At 36.0% G+C, this 19,143-nt stretch overlaps 1 protein-coding gene across 1 annotated transcript in view; it reads right to left on the reverse strand.

Annotated features, from left to right (window-relative positions):
* LOC121240545 overlaps positions 1 to 19,143 on the reverse strand; it is a 38,068-nt gene that overhangs the window by 12,830 nt on the left and 6,095 nt on the right. Inside the window, 18 exon segments of the mRNA XM_041138005.1 lie at positions 1,207 to 1,617; positions 1,729 to 1,990; positions 2,124 to 2,210; positions 2,298 to 2,383; positions 2,594 to 2,871; positions 2,957 to 3,376; positions 4,785 to 4,998; positions 5,081 to 5,136; positions 7,068 to 7,219; positions 7,942 to 8,036; positions 11,946 to 12,062; positions 12,161 to 12,278; positions 12,369 to 13,036; positions 14,108 to 14,232; positions 14,805 to 14,931; positions 15,111 to 15,553; positions 15,630 to 15,915; positions 16,131 to 16,895. Of these exon segments, the coding sequence (XP_040993939.1) occupies positions 1,207 to 1,617; positions 1,729 to 1,990; positions 2,124 to 2,210; positions 2,298 to 2,383; positions 2,594 to 2,871; positions 2,957 to 3,376; positions 4,785 to 4,998; positions 5,081 to 5,136; positions 7,068 to 7,219; positions 7,942 to 8,036; positions 11,946 to 12,062; positions 12,161 to 12,278; positions 12,369 to 13,036; positions 14,108 to 14,232; positions 14,805 to 14,931; positions 15,111 to 15,553; positions 15,630 to 15,915; positions 16,131 to 16,895 (4,710 nt within the window).

Below are 19,143 nucleotides of genomic sequence, written 5' to 3' on the forward strand. Positions count from 1 at the left end.
CTTTTTAAACTTCATTTACTTTTTTATTTTTTTTAAAGTATACATTTTTTTAAGTTGATATGTATTTTGACTTTTTTAAGAAATTTAGGGTTAGTTTTATCTTTTTAAGGGAAATGAGGTACATCTCACAATTTCTAGGTAGTTTGAGATAGGGGTGGGTGGCAGGTCACCCACCTGTGCCCTAGCACAACGGGTGGGCAACCCGCCTGCCCTAGGTGCTGGTGCCATCAAGGGGTTATCCCGCCCACCTGCATAATATATAAGTATTTTGTTCTTAAATCCAGCATATAAAAACTCAACCCTAAAAATCTTCTCTCTCCTCTCACTTTCTCCTCCAACCACCCACCTCTCTTCTCTTCTTCTCCTTCCTCCTCACACCATCGCCTCTCTCCTTTTCTCCTCCTCTTCTTTATTTCTTCTCTTCTTCTTTTTCTCCTCCTCTGAAACCTCCTCCACCCATGGCCAAGCTAAGGTAGTGGGTCACAGCCAAGTCATGGTCTACAACTGTACGACCCACAACGACGGCTTGGTCATGGGTCTCTATTCAAAGACCCACGATCGGGGCCGTGAATCTGTGAGTTTTAAGACCCACAACCTTTGTCGTGAGTCAATGAGTTGGGTCTCTGTGTTTCTGTGCACAAATATGTAGAATTGTGCATAAATCTGAGATTTTTTTGTTGATTTTGTGCGTTATTTGATGGAATGGCGATTTTGGGTCTCTGCGTTTCTGTGCACAAATATGTAGATCTATGCATAGATCTGAGATTTTTTGTTGATTTTGAGAATTTATTTGATGGAATCGCGATTTTGTGCTATGGATGTACAATTATTGTACTTTGGTTTTCTGTTGGTGGACGGGGTGGCCGGACGGTGGTGTCAATCCGCCTGCCTAGCAGGTGGATGCGGACAGTCAAAGATGTGGGTAGGGATGGGGTGTGGGGGTCAATATAGCCACCCCGACTAGGCAGGGACAGGGTGCTGGGGGGGCAGGTGGCTGCCCGCCCAGGCGGGTAGCACCCCTTGTTTGAGAGGACAATTGCAAAAATAGATAGTTTGGGGTGCGATTGCAAATTGGATGATATTTTGAGGGGGATTATGTATTTTTCCTGCTAAAAAATACAGAAAATTAACACGCAGATTACATTTCCAATCTGCACCTACTAGATTAGAAGTTGATAAGGAAGGAAAACGGAAAAACAGCACAACCTTTTGGTAGTAAGTTATAGCTACATCTTGCAAGCAATTTTCAATTCGATATGGTAGACTGACATCTGGAGGTTTCTTGAAGTGCAGAACAAGAGAAGAACCTTCTTCTACGACATGAACAGCTGCAAATTCTGTTATATGTACTGCTGCTGCAGTGGATTGATTTGATTGTTCTTTCCTGAACTTCAGGAAAAAGCGTCCTAACGAAGCAATACAAACTGGCCCTGACCAATTGAGTTCAGAATCATTCAGTCGAAACTGGATGTATAGTAACAAGTCGTCATTAGCATTTCTGTGCTTTCTAATAAAATTCTCAAATAAACTAAACTCTGTCCTCTTGCTAACTCCATTCCGCAGCTGTAAAGTTTTTCTCTGTTTGCTGCTAACGCAGATCATGCCTGTCATGTCATCCTTCAGAGAGACAGAAAGCAAGGGAGGGAAGGATAAGAACATGCATAACAGAAATCTACACAGACGTGAGCTCAAGCAAAAGGCACCTCCACTAATATATTGAGAGCATACCTGTAAATGACATTGACGGACAGTGATACTTTCCCCTGATTCATTTAATACAACATAACGTGGGACCATGGTCACATATTGAGAAGGCAAATCTACTTTACTTGAAAGTGGCCCCATGGACACCCCAAGCTTTGTAGTAGATTTGACTCCAGATCCTTCTTCTACTTCCAAGCTTATCTCTGTAAGACCTGATAATGCATCCAAGTCTAGTAGCGACTCTGATGCACAGTCTTCTAACAATTTGAGCTGCACTTTGTTAGATCTAGCAACAGAGGGTACATAAGATGCCCATAAGACAGAATTGGAATGCTTATAAAGTCTAGCAAACTTTAGGGCATACATAGAAAAAATGGAACTCACACATTCATAAATCCATTGTGAATAAATTAACTTACTTTAATAACCATGATTTAATTGACTTTGGAGGCACAAGTAATCCCAACTCCAGAGGTATGTTGGAACCAGACTTCCCAGCTTCATCCCTGCATATACATATATTTATGGCTATCAAGATAGTCGGCGACCTAGAGTGATGCTCAAATTTAACTTATCTCAAATGTAGTGACTACCTTGATAGAGGCTTCTTATCAGGTGGAAAGAAATACAGAGAAAAATCAGTATCATTTTTCAGGGCATATGATGTAAAAATAGCAGCCTGCAAATAAATATCAAGATTAGATTTCCAACAAGGCATCTAATTAACACAATGAACCAAGTAGAAATAATTAGGAAATATATGTATAAGTTATTCAATATCTAAATGAGTGATAAATAGGCAGAAAGCGCCCATCCAATTAATGTTGATGCTCTTTTGACCAACAAAAAATCAAGTGAACGCTAAAAGCAAATGTTGCTGGAGCATAACCTCTAATATGCCTCGGTCCCCTCGAGACAATCTTAAGGTAGCACGATACTTTCCACCACTAAAATCCAGATCAATGTCCAGATGATGGGCATCAGTTTTCTGCTTTAGTAACTTTTTGACCCAATCACCACTATTCACTGGTTTGCAGCTTGTATCAAAAGCAGTTAAAGTGACAGTGAAGAAAATAATGGCAGGATTAGCATAAAGATCGCATGTTGAACCACATGATATGGTTGCTTCTTTCCCGATGTTTTCATAGCCACGAGTTGTACATAAATCTGCACAAGAGAAAGTGATAAACGGTTATGAGCCAAATCAGTTGTAAACTGAGAAATATTTATCATTCCATGAATTTCAGCTTACCTGTTTCACTCAAAACAACATAAATCTCTGTGTGTAATAAATTGAACACCCGTATGGTCGGAAGAAGAAAAATTTCCTTTTGTTCTTGTAAAGCAACAGGTAAATCCCTATTTTTAAACCCATCTCTGAATTTATCAGAAGATACGACAGGCACATCTCTTCCTATCCTCTGAATCAAAAAATGAATGCTTGCAACATGTGAACCGTTGGATTTGAGAACACAGTGTGCTGTACTGAAGGAACATTTTGCAGATCCAACAAACAAAGCCTTTCGGACTCTATAGCTTAATTGATCCAAAATTCCAGAGAGACGAACTGCCTTCCCACCTTCAAGATCATCCGACCACTCCGCTGAAAGGGAATCCTTAGAATTTGTTGAGCCATCTGAAAATTCAGGTCTAAAGGAAAATAAGAAGTTACCTGCACATCAGTAGCCAACGAGGCTGATTTCAGGCAATAATATAATTAAAAAATTTCACCAATTAAACTTCCACTATCAATCTTGAAAAATTATTGTCATTTTGGTCAGCAGCAAGATAAACACTCTAGACCTTACCCCCCGTCCTCCAACAAAACCTTCTTTTCACAGTCACCTTCAATCTTTTGCCAGTGTGCTACGCCAACTTTGGAATCTCCCAATATTAGTTTTTCATTTTTTTGAAATACTATTATTAAATCCTACAGATTCCTTAAATTCTATGACTAAGGTGCATATATGAACTTTTCCATCTCAAGACCACAACTAGGACTTACCAAGAAAAAGAAAACGACCATAAACTTGGATAATAAGCTCAAACCTTTCTAATATGACTACGAACCTTTTTCGTTTCAAGAGCACATTTGTGTGAGCCATCACAAAAGGTATCACTTGCTGCACCTAAGAAACCCTTCTCTTGGCCAATGATAATCTAATAAGCACCTTTTTTCTTAATGGATTTTACACCTCCCACTAATATTCAGAGACGGCTTGTTTTGGTCAAAGATAAATATTATTGCATATAAATTCAGGTGTGCCTGATAAACATCAATACTCTAGTGCATTCCTCCGAGTCAATAGAAATTGGTTTTTGAACAAGAAAACATTTGTTTTGATTCTACAAATTGTCCTTTTGAACTAAAAGCAAACTTCTTGCACGAATAGTAACTTTGTGCATAATTTACTTTTGTAAGTACATTGTGTATACATTCATTCTCAATATATACATACTACTCTTTATAACGTAGATATACCTACTGCCCATGAATCTACATGTGAAATTAACCAAAGGTGCCAATTGGCATATGAGCCATTGGCTAGACATAGCACCATTTGATAAAAAGTGATTTTTCACATAACTTCTCTTTAAAACACAAGCAAACATATGCCACTTTATAGCAGTCACATTTTTCCCTTCAATTTTAAAGATATTTGATATTTTGGATCACATGAGACTCTAGATGCACTTCTCCAAGTTCAACCCATGCCTGACTATTCACAACACCCAAAAGAGGAAAAGAAAAACTATCACCATAATACAAATTCAAGGAGTAGCATCATCATTTACATGACAACATCTACGTAGATTAAAGGATCAAATACATGCAAACAAATTGGAGCTTCAAATCTACATTGACACCCACTAGAGATCTGTGCTTCTGAAGTGACAAGACACATTTATCCATAATTTTAACCAATGGGTATAAGTCATACCACTTGCTAAAGAACATCATAGACTGACAATGATGACAAAAAAAAAAAAGGAAGAGATAGAATAGTGGAAAGAAGTATGAATGACTTGGAAAATTTGGAGTTTGGATAGACTCAAAGAACTGGAGTTCCAATGCATACCAACACTTATAGATACCAGTGCCTTCTTTAATCCACCCGACAAACTTACAGCATCAAACATGGCCAGAGAATCATCAATTGTTTCTCCCGATTTTAGCAATGCAGAAGCAATCTCATTGTCATTATGTTCCCGTCGTTGAAATCGTAACTCCATAGCGAATCCAGTTTCATTATGTATTCTTGTCAAAGAAGAAACTACAATTGACAATCCATCCTACAGAGAAAAGGAATCAACAAAATGAGGCAAATCATGAACTTAATAAAATACAGAAGTGCAAATAAATTTAGGAAAATACCTCAGATTTTCTTGAAATGTCAACTACTAGAAAAGGCCCAGGGTATGTTTTTGAATCTGTTTCAAAGAAATAACGGGATAAGCTAAGCCCAAGAATATTTTATATGATCTAATGTTGAAATCTTTTGTACAAATTGGGAAACTAGAATTCATAAATTAACCCATCAAGATAACAAGATTAAGAGGATGCTTGGGGAATGAGATGAAATGAGAATTTTGTGAATAGTAAGATGGTTTGTGAATAATAGTGAGACAGTTTGAGTTAAGTATTTATTGGGTTTTGGGAAAGGAGAGAAAAAGTTGAATAAAAAATATTATAAAGTTAAAATATTGTTAGAATATTATTTTTGTTTTGAGATTTGAAAAAGTTGAATTGTTTTTTGCTTTTGTTTGGAAGTTTGGAAAAGTTGTAATGATTAGCTTGAAAAAGTTGTAGTGATTAGTTTGAAAGTGTTTGTGTTTGAATGATGTTTGGGAAGGAGAGGAGATGAGATGAGATGGGGTGGGATAGAAATTGTTTCCAAACATCCCTTAAGAAGCCAAGAAAGCTCATCTCAAGCTGATCTGCCCAATCAGCTGTCTTTCTATATATTATAAAAGCTATGCTATTCAGCAATACCACCTCTCTTGTAATGGATAATTAATCTCACATGGAATCCTCATAAGTATATCACTTACTTCACATTGTAAAAAATAAGGGTAATCCTTTTGTATCTTATGTTACATGGGCTCTTACAATTAACAAAGAGAAGTCTAGCCTGCGTCCCCCCCCCCCCCCCCCCAAAAAAAAAAAATCCTCCATCTATCAAATTTCAAAATGAACCAGATTAAATCATAAAATTGAAAGCAATTGGTCAAACAGAACTTTAACTAGGAAATTTTTTGTTTAAAAGTTTACATAACATCATATACATAGAGTGAAATACAACATACTATCCTCAGAGTTAAAACTGCTATGGCACTAATTTCGGTCGCAGAGTTCATAAAAAATCAACCCCATGTTGCACTTTGTCAAGTCATAAAAAGGTATAAATTTAAAAAGAGTAGTGCTACAGTACTTACACTTTTACTTATAAGACTCATTTTGTTAGTTTTCATTTGAAATTCAAATTCTGAATTTAAAATTTCATGATTTTCAACATATCAATAACTAACATGTGGAGAAGTAAGTTTTTTGCAAGTTTTTCTTAAGTACATTTAGCATTTTTCCATTTAAAAATAAAATAGAATTGAAGTACTAACATCAGTAACCACCTTTAACAAATTCATTGACACTCTTCTCATGCTGCCTTTTAAATATAAAGAATCTTCCGAACAACTAAGGTCCCGTTTATATTGAGAGATGAGATGAGATTGTCAGATTTTGGTCGATCACCCCTTTGAGGTGCTTCCTTCTCATTATATAATAAATAGTTCCAGAAATAATTACAAAGATAAGATTGAGAATTCAATTTGAATCTCAACAAACTACATCTTTATCTTATCTAAACTAACCTGACTTTATCCTATCTAAATATGTACAAGTTTAATTTATATACAAGATAAGATTAGTAAATAAATCCTAATCTATTTGAAATTCAGTTCTGCTGTGTCTCAGTAAAATAGGAGATTAGTTGCCATGTAACCCTAGCCACAACCCAGTAAAATAGGAGATTGGCTGCCTAGCTGCTGTATCTTAAAGAAAACCCTAGTTTTCCTTTGATAGAGATGAGATGGTTTTATATGAGTTGAATAAAATATTATTTTTTAATATTATTATTGTTTTGGGATTTGAAAAAGGTAAATTGTTTATTATATTTTGTGAAAATTTGAGAAAGTTGTAATGATGAGATGAGATGAGATCACTTCTCAATCCAAACGGGGCCTAAAGTGATGAGATGTCTGATCCAACATATGAATACCGGAATGCATGCTACACCTAAAGGGCATATGGCTGGTTGTAAAAACCAAAGATATTCAATGACATTGTAAACAATAGACAAATATACCTTCGACCGACATTATTCGTGTCCTCCAAGCGAGTGCTTGAGCTTCTAAAAGCGAAATGCAAATGGGAGAAGTTTTGAGGGATCCAAGATTGGCAAGTTGAAGTGAAACAACTGATTTGATTTCTGGAGATTGGTTGGCTATACCTGAGTTCCTTGATAAGATCAATTGCTCAATCAATCAAAAATCACAGAGCAATCCAAATGGAGTTAGTGTATGTATGATGAAAATACATGCATACAAGCAAGTTTTAAGTGTAAATTACCCCCAAAAACTAAGAATCTCTAACAATCAATATATTTTTTAAGGATCAAATTCCATTACACTGCTAATACTTGAAAACTCTAGTCCATTCTGGCTAATAATTATTTTGAAAAGACCTGTCATATTTTGATGTTAAAGTACCCACAAACACACACATATGTTTACCTCAAGCAAGCATGTATATATGAGTGCATGAAACTAGAGGAAACAACAAGCAGGTTATTGCTTAAAAGCACATTTCAAGCAGCAGCATCAAATTAGCAATCATATTTCCCTTATTTATTAAATGTGTAATCAGAATAAGACTATTATTCCTCTTCACTCATAGAGGATAGACAGCGAATCAAACCAAAAGGGAAATAAAGACAGAGTTCAACCTTTTCTTCACAAAAGAAATGTGGTCTCAAATGGATAGCCATTGTCATCTAACAGATATGATAACACATGAATCATGGGCCCAGATGGGACATTTTATCTCATTTGTGATTATGAAAAGTCAGGTCCTAAGAGATGTTACTGCAAAGCGTAAGAGCAACAAATACGACACCTACTCTAATTTCAGCTCGCTTCATATACATGAAAATGCATGGTTGCTATATTTTGGGAAGGTACCTTAAAAAAACAGAAGCCAACTGATTTCTAGCTATTGATAAACTTTGCTCATTGTAGAATTGACAAAGAAGGTTTAAGCCTGATCGGTTCTCCACCTGTTACAGAAAAAGAGATGTTTAGGATTCTTCATAAATGCTCACATGAATAGAGGAGAGAGAAAAAGAGAATGAAGTGCCAAAAACTATAATCTAACTAATATGATGGTGATCAAATTTTTTTGATGATGAGGAATCCCGGAGACCATGCAAACACTACACGTCTTTTATCCAATTAAACCCCAAACCCATGCAACGCGTTCCCATCACATGGATCAGGTAAATCATCAGCTTTTTATTGATGGAACATGGCCCATAAAAATTGTTTGCACCTAAGGGTTTGAATTATACACTTGGGGAGAGTGAGTACCACCCCCAAAGCCAATGCCCTTGCCACTAGAGCCAACCCCTAGGGGTAGATAGTGATCAAGATTGTATCGGGAAAAAAAATAATAGCACTCAATAGCACCATCCACATTAATCACATTGTTCAAATTACCTTCTTAAAAAGTTAAATCACACAAAACAGTACTAAGTTCATGGTTCTGGAGGCACTGGAAGCATGGTAAACAAATAATCTGCGGGTTCTAGGATCATAATCTAGTAGGTTCTAGGATCATAACCTAGCTTTTATATTATGCCAAGTGTTGTATCATCATTTTTCCCAAAAACTTTAAGCTGATGGGAAGAGGTAAGTTTCATTATCTAAATTATATTTTAACACTTCTCCCTCATGTGTGAGCCTAACTCTCCAAAAAAAAGTGAGTCCAACACATGCAATATTTAATTTGATGGGGTGAAATGTGAGTAAGGGTTCTAACTAGGGGTGAGAATCAACCGGTCAGAACCAGAAAAACCGACCGGACCAGCCATTTCAGTCTGGACTGGACCAGATCGGTCTTGGTCCAAATTCCATAGGACCAAATTCATTCAGTCTGGTCCACAATCAGGGGGTTTTTCACCCCGGACCGGACCGGACCAAATGAAAATAAAAAATATATATTTTATAATTTTTTTTTTTTATCGGTATATATATTTTATAATTTATATATATTAATTATATAATAATTGTATATAATTAATTATATAATTTTCATCTAACATAATCATATCACTAACTCGCCATTAAGTAATTATTAACTAATACTAATAGTCTAGACTCTAATATGGTATCAAAAAAAAATACTAATAGTCTAATATAGACTATAGTTATACTTATACTAATATAGTTATAACTTATACTAAATCACTATAACTAATATTACTAATATATAGCTATACTATATTACTAATAGTCTAATACTACTACTATTATATAGTTATACTAATCATAATAACTAATCACAATAAGTCTATCACTATATATATTTAGTATCAATGTATTATTATATAATATATAGTACTAGTATCACTATATCATTATAAGTCTATATGTAGTAGTAACAGTAACACTATAATAGTATAATATATAGTTTTAGTATATATTAATATATTATAAGAGTTATAGGATTATAGCATAATATATGTATAATAGTATAGTATTAATATCACTATAACTATATATACCTAATAGGCTAATACAATGATTTATTAATCATATTAGTAATATTACAAATACAAAATGTGAAAACTTAAAAGTTTAATATATTGACAAATTGAAAATTATCATAGATTCATAAAATCATAAATTATAATACATTGAGTCATTGACATACTCTAAGTTAGTAACAAATTAGCAATTAACATTTAACATCATAAATATAATTATCATTAACTATTTTTTTAATGAGTTAATTAAATAATCCACATTAAATAGTTTATTTAATTTTAATTTTACTAATTTAAATCATTTTTTAATTAATTTATGTGTCAAAAAGATAAAAGAATTACAAGTGAAAAACACACATGATCTGCCTTCCCAGAAACAGCACCGTTTGGTACAAAATTGGACCTAAACGGCGCCGTTTAAGTCACTACAGGCAAATTCTTAAAATGGGTTGCGTGAAATGACACGACGTCGTTTCACGCAACCCATTTATTTTTTTTCAATTTAACGCCGTCCCTCAAACGGCGCCGTTTGGGTCCAATTTTGAATCAAACGGCGTTGTTTCGTTTCCAACTTACGGGCTTTGTCCCCGCCCCGCCTCCCCCCCCCCCCCGGCGCGCGCGCGATCCCCCTCTCTTGCCCCTCCGTCACAGCAAGCTCACAGCACCTCCATTGCGTCTCAAGTTCCCTAATTGCCAATTGGTACTCTCTCTCTCTCTCTCTCTCACAGCCTGTTAATTTCTCTCTTAAGTCTCTTATTGTTTGCATCATGAAGTTTTTTTTTTACATGTGAATCGTGAATGGGACCGAAAGTTCGACCAGACCAATCCTTATGCTGTTGGGCCCGGTCCATGGTGGGAAAACCCTAGACCGAATAGGTCCGGTCCGGTCCGCAAAACCTCCTCAGGACCGACCGTACCACACCGAAATCACCCCTAGTTCTAACTCAGGACCTCTATTCTGATGCTATCAAATCACTCATTCTCCCAAAAGCTTAAACTAATAGAAAGTGGTAACTTTTATTATTAAATTATATTCTAACATAAAGAATGGCGTTCGAACAGAAAAGGCGAGGAAGAAGGTGATTTTTCCTTCCTGTCTACATTCTATCATATAGATAAAAAAGTTGACCCAATATTTATCAAAAAATATGCCCCATATACTTCCTTACTAGAAAATATACTATATTCTCAATAACAATTTGTTCCACAATAGATGTTAGCCAATTGACAGTAGGTTCCAAGTCATATTTGGATTCGTGCATCTCAACTTATTTCTTGGTAATAATCAAATTCATACATATCAATATCCACAATGCATCCATCACCAAACCGATAGCCAATAGACAATCACTAGATAAAGACTTGAAAAGGCATTCATCTTTTATATAAAAGAAATAGGGAGGCATCGAATAGAAAAATCTGCCACCGCTACTCTTGGCATCATTGACTCAGAGAGCTGCATTAGATTCATCCAAAGATTTATCCTTTGATTGCTTACTAGGCAACCCATAGGATATAGTAGGTAAAAACTTACATAACTCCAAAAACTCAAAAGGCTCACTTGACATAACCACATGAGTGGGTAGTATTTCGGACTGGTAAAGATTTAAATGATTAAATTCACTCTTTTATATGAACTTGAACTTCTGAATAATTTAACATGGAATTAAAGAAATAGTCCTGCATTCAAACTCTCTCTCTACCTCCCCAATGTAAAATGTCAAACCCCTTACCTAATAGGTTGGTCCACATGACGTTTGGTTCCACATGTGAGTGTCAAATAATAAAATTTAAATGATTTGATTTCACCATTTCTTATTTCTTTTGAAAAAATTGGTGATTTAAACCAGAGATAAGAATATTTGGACTCTCCTTTGCATCATTTCCAGTTCAAGAGTTGGCTACTTGGCCACAAGTCTCTATCTATGTCCAAACAAACATAAGAGTGAAGGTAAAAATTGACAAAATGTGAGACGACCAGAAACCAAATAAAAGATAATGTCTTTCAAAATAGCCATGTGCAGTAGAATCATTTTTTAATAACGAACCGACGACATGGTTGACCAAATTTATTTGTCATTTAGATCACTGTTTATGTTCTAATGAATAACACATTTTTGAAGCGTGAGAAGTCATGACATTGAAAAACTAGGCGTCCCCTCATACAATATAGATTTTCCACCCAGCTGAGTGACTCAATCAGAACTAAAATTTAACTCAAATGCAACAAATTACAACTCAATGACCCATGTTTTGACATTGGAATTTTCCAACATAAATATTAACCTTAACAACAACTATTTGCGAGAAGATACATAAAAAGAACAAGCAAGTGCATGTGTCTGCATGCAGTGATGCATATATACATATATGTATGCATTAATGCTTCATATAAAACAATAACATGACAGAGTAGCAAACCTTGCAGCAATCGGCTAGAATCATGGAGCTTTTCACTGAATAAGGACCAGCCAACTCTAATTTCCCAATGACAAAGAGAAGCATGTCTAATGAAAGCTCAGTCAGGGATATGTTTAACTGCTAGGGCACCATACGTCAATATGTTAAAAATGGTGTAATTAGAAAAAGAAAGAGAATAACAACAACTATATGATTTGAGAAATCATGTTACTGACCTCACTAAATCTGCAATAGATATGAACAGGCACTCCACGTGAAAGAGCTTCTGAATCCTGAATCTGGGAACTAGAACGATAAAATATGCATATTGCAACAGGGTAAAGAAGTTCTCGCCTTCAATTTCAAACCAAAATGGAAGACTTATTAGAAGGTAGTTAGATGGGAAAACAATTTCAAAGATAGGCTATTGGACTAAACACTCACCATAAGCTTCTTTGGGCATCAAAGTAATATACTGCAGTACTTGATGTGCTTATAACACGGGTTTTAGTAGATAGAACTTGTAGAATAAGATTAACATTACTAATGCAACCACGAAGGAGAGGGAATCTGTCCTTTGTATCCAAGAGTTCATGAACAATGGTGAGAGAAATTTTGTCAATTCTGATATCAATGGGAGGGGGGTTATTACTCAGCCCAGAAGTTTTCTCTTCACCCTGATGTGCATCATGTTGCAGACTAGTTTGCGGAGCTTCCACAGGGTGGATATCTAGCTTTACAGCATCACGAGCCACGGAAAGATCATGGAATACTTTCAACTTGAATGGATTTCCAGGCTTCCTTACGAACTCTGGAATTCCATTAACAAAAGCAACAGCACAATCATTCTGCTTGTTCATGAGGTAAAAGGTCCTTTTAACCAACTGATTGTAAGGCTCCCAGTCTATATCGTCCTTATAACTTTTGGGCTCACAAGAAAGTAATCTCCAAAGTGCCCAACTCCTATCGTTAGTGCTAGAGATGTCAACAAAACCTGATCCTGGACTACAGTTTAAACGCAAGGGTTCCCCCAAATCATTCTTGGCATGCAATGATATCAAGGAGAACCATACAACTTGTGACTTCCATATTCTTTGATGGTGGTAGTTGACCTAGACAATAATTTTTAGCAGATATCAAGCATCACATCATGATGGCATCTGAAAGACTACCAATAAAAATCAATAAGTACCCCACAAAAAAGAGTGGATGAATCATAGGAACACTTCTTGTGATATTGATAAATCAGACGTCTTTAAATTTGACATCAATGCAATATCTATGTGAAAATTTTTAATACATCACCACTTTTCTTCTTTTTTTCCACCAGAGGATGGGGGGTGGGGGGGCGCATGAGCTCAGCGGGAGAAGAAAGCCATCTGAAGAGTCTAGAAAGGAAATCAAAGTGAAAGCCATCCACCATTCAAATCTCTAAAAAGCTCAAATTTCAACCTCTCTTACAAACTAAAATCTATCCTTATCTGTGTGACATTCTCCAACACCATATACTCCTTCAACTAATGCTAAGGGCCCGTTTGGCAACACAATTGTTCTAAAGTATTCTCATATATTTCCTTCCCAAACATCACTCAAACACAAAACACTTTTCAATTTCAAATCTTCTATTTTTTCATCTAATCATTACCTAATCATTACAACTTTTCCAAACTCCCAAACAAAACACAAAAAAAATACTAATTTTTCAAATTTCAAAACAAAAATGATATTAAACATTTTTTTAACTTTATAATATTTTTATTCAATTTTTTCTCTCTCCTTTCCTAAAACCCAATAAAACATCTTAACTCAAACCATTTCACTACTATTCACAAACATACTGTGATAATCTAAGTATCCAAACGGGCCCTAAGTATCAAGAAGTAAGGATTATAGCACAATCAAATCATAATCCATATTAAATGACAAGCCCCAAATCCCAGCACTCTACCTAAATAGAGCATATGCATAATCAGCAATCCTTCTCACTAACACAATAAACCAAAGGATTTGGCCGAATACCTATGATCCACCATTCGTGTTGAACCAGATATTTACATATGTATACATATAACTACGTAGAACTTATACAATTTTACATTAAAAAAATTATTTTAAAAAAAGAAACTGGTATTTTACAGAGACTATACATTAAATAGAACTGTGTATTGTTAGAAATTCCATACCCTGAAAAGTGCCCTTTCTCCAACAAGAGAATAATGAACCGCCCCAACCAAACTGTACTTATTTTCTCCACTCTCAACAGTAAAGTACATGTGCTGGTGGACATCTTGAATTGCAACAATTGCTCCTGTAGAGATCATCGATATGATTAATTCAAGTTCCATTAATTTTGTATCTTTATTTTGTTCACGAGAAAAAATAATTTTTTTTTATTAGCACTGGGTGTCCGGGAACAGTGTCCCAACTAATCCCGAATGTGCACAGGCCCTCAACAAGGAGTTTCCTGTAAGTACGCATTGGGTAATTCAAGGGAAAAATCTCTAAGCCTGATGGCCTAGAGATTGTTTGCACCCAGTGGGATTTGAACCTTGAACCTTAGAGAGAGCAAACCACCAAGGCCAAGGCCTTAACCACTTGAGCCAAGCCCAGGGGTTTCATAAGACAAATCAATTAAATTTGCAAGAAACACATTTAACCCTTAAACAAATCAGCATACCATTTGTAGGGCTTTGTTAGGTTCATTTTCTTGGATGGGCTGGGGCAAGGGCTTTGTTAGGTTCATTTTCTTGGATGGGCTGGGGCTAGGGCTTTGTTAGGTTTTGCACCCCAACTAGGTGTTTTCTCTTGTATACATCCAGTGTACTTGGCTATGCCTATTGGCATTAATCAATTTTTATTTATCAAAAAAAATCAGCATACCATTTGGAACCATTTCTTCCATACTATTTTCCAATTCATGCCTACTGGACCAGTGCCTTTCGTTTGATTTGCTTGTCATTTTCATGCCAAATAACCCAGAGAAAGATGAGAATGTAGACAAAATCATCTGAAGCAAAGTTAGCAGGTAAGAATCAGTGACACATGCCTTAAATTTGTAAGACAGAAACAAGGTAAGATCACATTTTGATAATATTGGACAAAGTATAGATCAAGTGCAGGAACAAATACTAAGGGGAGAATCAAAACAACTTATTTGAAAATTTGGAGAAACTATAAAATCCTCACCTGTATTTCAGACAGTGAAATTGTCATATCAAATCCGGAAACCAAACCACTGCCCACCCAAACCTGATTGAGGTGCAAAGGAACATTATCTTGCTTCTCCACTGCCATAGAAGCACATAATTGCTTCAAGATATGGTTCTGATGAGTTGAACGGAACACCTTAGATGCACAATTTTTTACTAAAAATTTGTTCTGGGGAACAGGATCACTGGAGCAACTTGCTTCATTAACTGAATGATTCTCATTTTTATGCTGAAATCCTATAGCAGAATCCCCGGATAATGTGACAGAAGAAAAATGAGGAATTTGCAATTGATTTTCCACACTATCATGGAGGACTTGAGACAAGATTGATAATCGAGAAAGGTCAAATTTAAATTTCCTTCTCATATTTGCTAACTCAAACTTCATATCAACCTCAAGGATGAATTCCCGAACACCACCTGCATGAGTGAAATAATCATGTAGATATATCCTTGCAGTAATTATAACTTATGACTAGAGTAGAGGAACATATACTAGATTCGTCTTCAACCACAAGGACAAGAGAAAACTGGGACACATCTATTAGAAAAGCTTTGATCAGTTGCTTTTTGGCTTGCAAAGCTGCATAGAGAGTCTTTTGAGCATGCTCCTTAACAGAATTATCATTTGGTTGAGTCCCTGACTCATCACGTTCAGATTTTTCCTTGTGTTCATCAGATGATTGAGTGAGAGAGAAAAGATGTGTGGCGCAGTGAAGATAAGAAGCAAAACATCGAGTGAACATTGCCAAAGCTGTTGTCTCAAGGAAAACGATACCACCCTGCTCAATAGCATCAAGTTCCACTCCAATCAGAAACTAAGGATTTAAGTATAATGACATTTCAATAATGCACACCCATATTTAAGATTTATAAAACATGAAGATGAAAAGGTTTTGAGGGCATTCATATGACCAAATTAATCAAAAGATGCAACAAAAAAAGTACAAGGAAGCTTATTGATCTCTGCCGAACACATTATCCTCCAAATTATCACCTGACTTCTCCACGAGATTGTTTGAAATTCCCCGCCAACAGAAAGAGATGATTGAAGCTTAGTCAACTGATGTGCTCCAACCAGAACATTCTTTAGAGAGCTTCTTGCCATAGAAATCTCACCCAGTTCAACATTTATGACTAACCAATGAGTTGACCTTTCAGAATCAGTTTTCATAGAGGAGTTTTCAACCATGTTGCTCAGACCATAGGAAGAAGATGCAATTTCGGGAGGGGGAGCCAACCATAAAGTAATGATGCAATTAGAAAGTGATATTTCATATAAGCAATTAAGAGATTGCAGCAACAGATCCTTCAGTACAGAGTGATCAGTAAGTTTTCCTCTTTCATTCTGATATCTAAAAATTACTGACTGGACTCCTGACAAATCAGTGAGCACTTCCACTTGTTCCTTGCCCAATATCTCAACGCTTGTTTGCTTAACAGATAACCAAATTCCACAATCAGACAAGCCAGTCTCAGCCAACTTTCTAACAGCTAAAGCATCAAAAAGTCTCATAGAACTCTCCACATTATCACTCATCCTAGAAACATGAATAACCATATCCACTGACTTGAGGTTGAAGGTCCCCTGGATTCTAAATAGGATACTATCATAAATCAAGGGAGCTCCTTTTGCTGTTATCTCCACTTTTTCAGGTTCAGCAAGCACAAACTCTTGCCTGATATATTCTTGAGGTGCAGGACCAATAAGATCGAAGCTACCATACACATCTGATACTGCAGATGATAAACTTCCAACCACCTGCCAGAAAGAATATTTCTTTAGTCCAAATTTGTGAAGAAAAATGGAGGATATGCATACCCAGGTAAAAATAAAAACAGAAGAAGTCAATGATAACAACAGTCACATAATGTCAAAAAATTTCTCCTCTACCCTACTTATCAGTCCTTTTCAACTGAAACAAGAATACCTGCAATGATAAGTACATTAAGGGTACAGAAATTGACAGTGTTGAATTTATTAAGTTAAATATCACAAGCCATGGTCATTGAAATCTACAATCCCAACTAAATAAAATCTTCAAGCTTTTGGCGGCCGTTTGATTCTAATCATGAATAAAATATATCCTCAAGGCATAGCCAGTCCATCTGTTCTCACCACCTCCACCGAGATCTTTTTCAGCTGTCCATCTTCCTGCCTAATAGAACATTCAACATCCACCAGGTCACTTCCAGAAAATTGAAAGTGACAATAGGACAAGAAGACTAAAAAGAGGAAAGGTAGAGACAATGGATTATCAACAAGAAAAAGAAATTTCAGCGAGATTATGAACATTTTCTCTGCTTCAGAAAGACCAACAGCAAAAGAACTACTGTATAGCAAAAAATTGATTCCATACTCTACGCAACAATTATCCCATTAGAATTTGTAACCTTGGTAACAAGAGACGTTTTCCACACATTTGAGAATACATAAATATTGAAGTTGTACCTATTATTTCATACACAAGAATCTGAAAACTCTAATTTAGTATAGTCAAAAATTTCGATTTTTATATATTTAATTATGATCCGACTGTTGCTTGGTTTTAGTATGGTTTGACCTCATTAATTACTAAATTGTTATGGTAGGCAAGTATAAAAGATTTCCAAAAGGACTCAACACATTTAGGAAGACTGTAAAAAATATGTCAAATTAATTCCCGCACCGTAAAAGCCTTAAATTAAGGCCGCCAACCATTTTACTGCTAGTAGGAAACTCCCTTCATTGAAATAGGGTAGGAGCTAGGAACCTTCCTAAAAACCCTGAGACCAGCCTCCTGAATTTCCTAAAGAGTAGAGGAAAACTTGCCTTAATAAAATAAAGGAAGAAAAGCCTCCAGGAAGCAAGATCTGCCACCCCTCTCGTAAGTTGCTAGGGATTACTCAATTCTCTATAAACAAGGAAAAAAGCTGTCAGAAAATCATCCTATCTTTCTCCCACTGTACCGCACCCCTCTACAGCCTTTTCCCTCTCATTATTCATCGACAACTCAAGGAGAAGTTCTGGAAACCATCCACCAAACCTGCTGCAGCCCATAGGTCAGAGACTCTTGACTTGCTGCCCTCAACATTATTTTCTTCTCGTTGATTTGCGTGTCATGAATGTCTAAAATGTTTGAGAATGTTTTCAAAGCTAAGTCCTGAGTTAAAATATTTTTACTGAATACATACTATTTACTGAGTATTTGATTCGTTTTTTCTTTTTTTTCAAATGCCATAAGTAAAGAGGATAAGGATGAGCAAACAAGCCAGATCTAGACGATGAGACGTCTTGTAAAGTCCCATTAAGTGTCATGAACAGAAATTAAATTTTTTTTTAAGTAAAATAAAATTTTATTAAGACAAATAACAAGGCATAGTCCAAGTACACATGGAGTATACAAGAGAGAATACCTAATTACAAGTTAGGAGCTAGAAAAGGAAACAAGAAAATCATGAAAATTAGCCCCATTAAGAACAATAGCAAGGCCCAAAGAAATAGGGTATGGAAGAAAAAGCTTCTAAGCTCTTCCAACGAGCATTCCCGGTCTTCAAAACTTTGGTCATTCCTTTCAAGCCAAATACAACACATGAGGCTTGGAGGAATCATTTTCCATACTGCTGCGATTTGGGAGTTACCCTGGAAACCCCTTCCCAACAAGCTAGAAGATCCACCACCCTCCTAGGCATCACCCGTGCAATACTAGTCCTATTAAAAATCTCATCCCATAACGCCTTTGCCACATCACAGCAAGGTAATAAATAATCCACAGATTCACTACTCTTTTTACAAATATAGCACCAATCCAATACAATGAGACCATGCTTTCTCAGATTGTCCGTCGTCAGAATTTTCCCATGGGAAGCCATCCAACCAAAGAAAGCAACATTGAGAGGCACCTTTCTCCTCCAAATATACTTCCAAGGAAAAGAGTTATGGGATTGACTTGACATGACCATGTACAAGGATCTGACCGTGAACTTCTTGTTCCCTGGGTGAATCCATAGCAACCTTTTTGATAAGTAAA

This window comes from Juglans microcarpa x Juglans regia, chromosome 1D (genome assembly GCF_004785595.1).
Source record: "Juglans microcarpa x Juglans regia isolate MS1-56 chromosome 1D, Jm3101_v1.0, whole genome shotgun sequence".
In the NCBI taxonomy this organism is placed as follows: domain Eukaryota; kingdom Viridiplantae; phylum Streptophyta; class Magnoliopsida; order Fagales; family Juglandaceae; genus Juglans; species Juglans microcarpa x Juglans regia.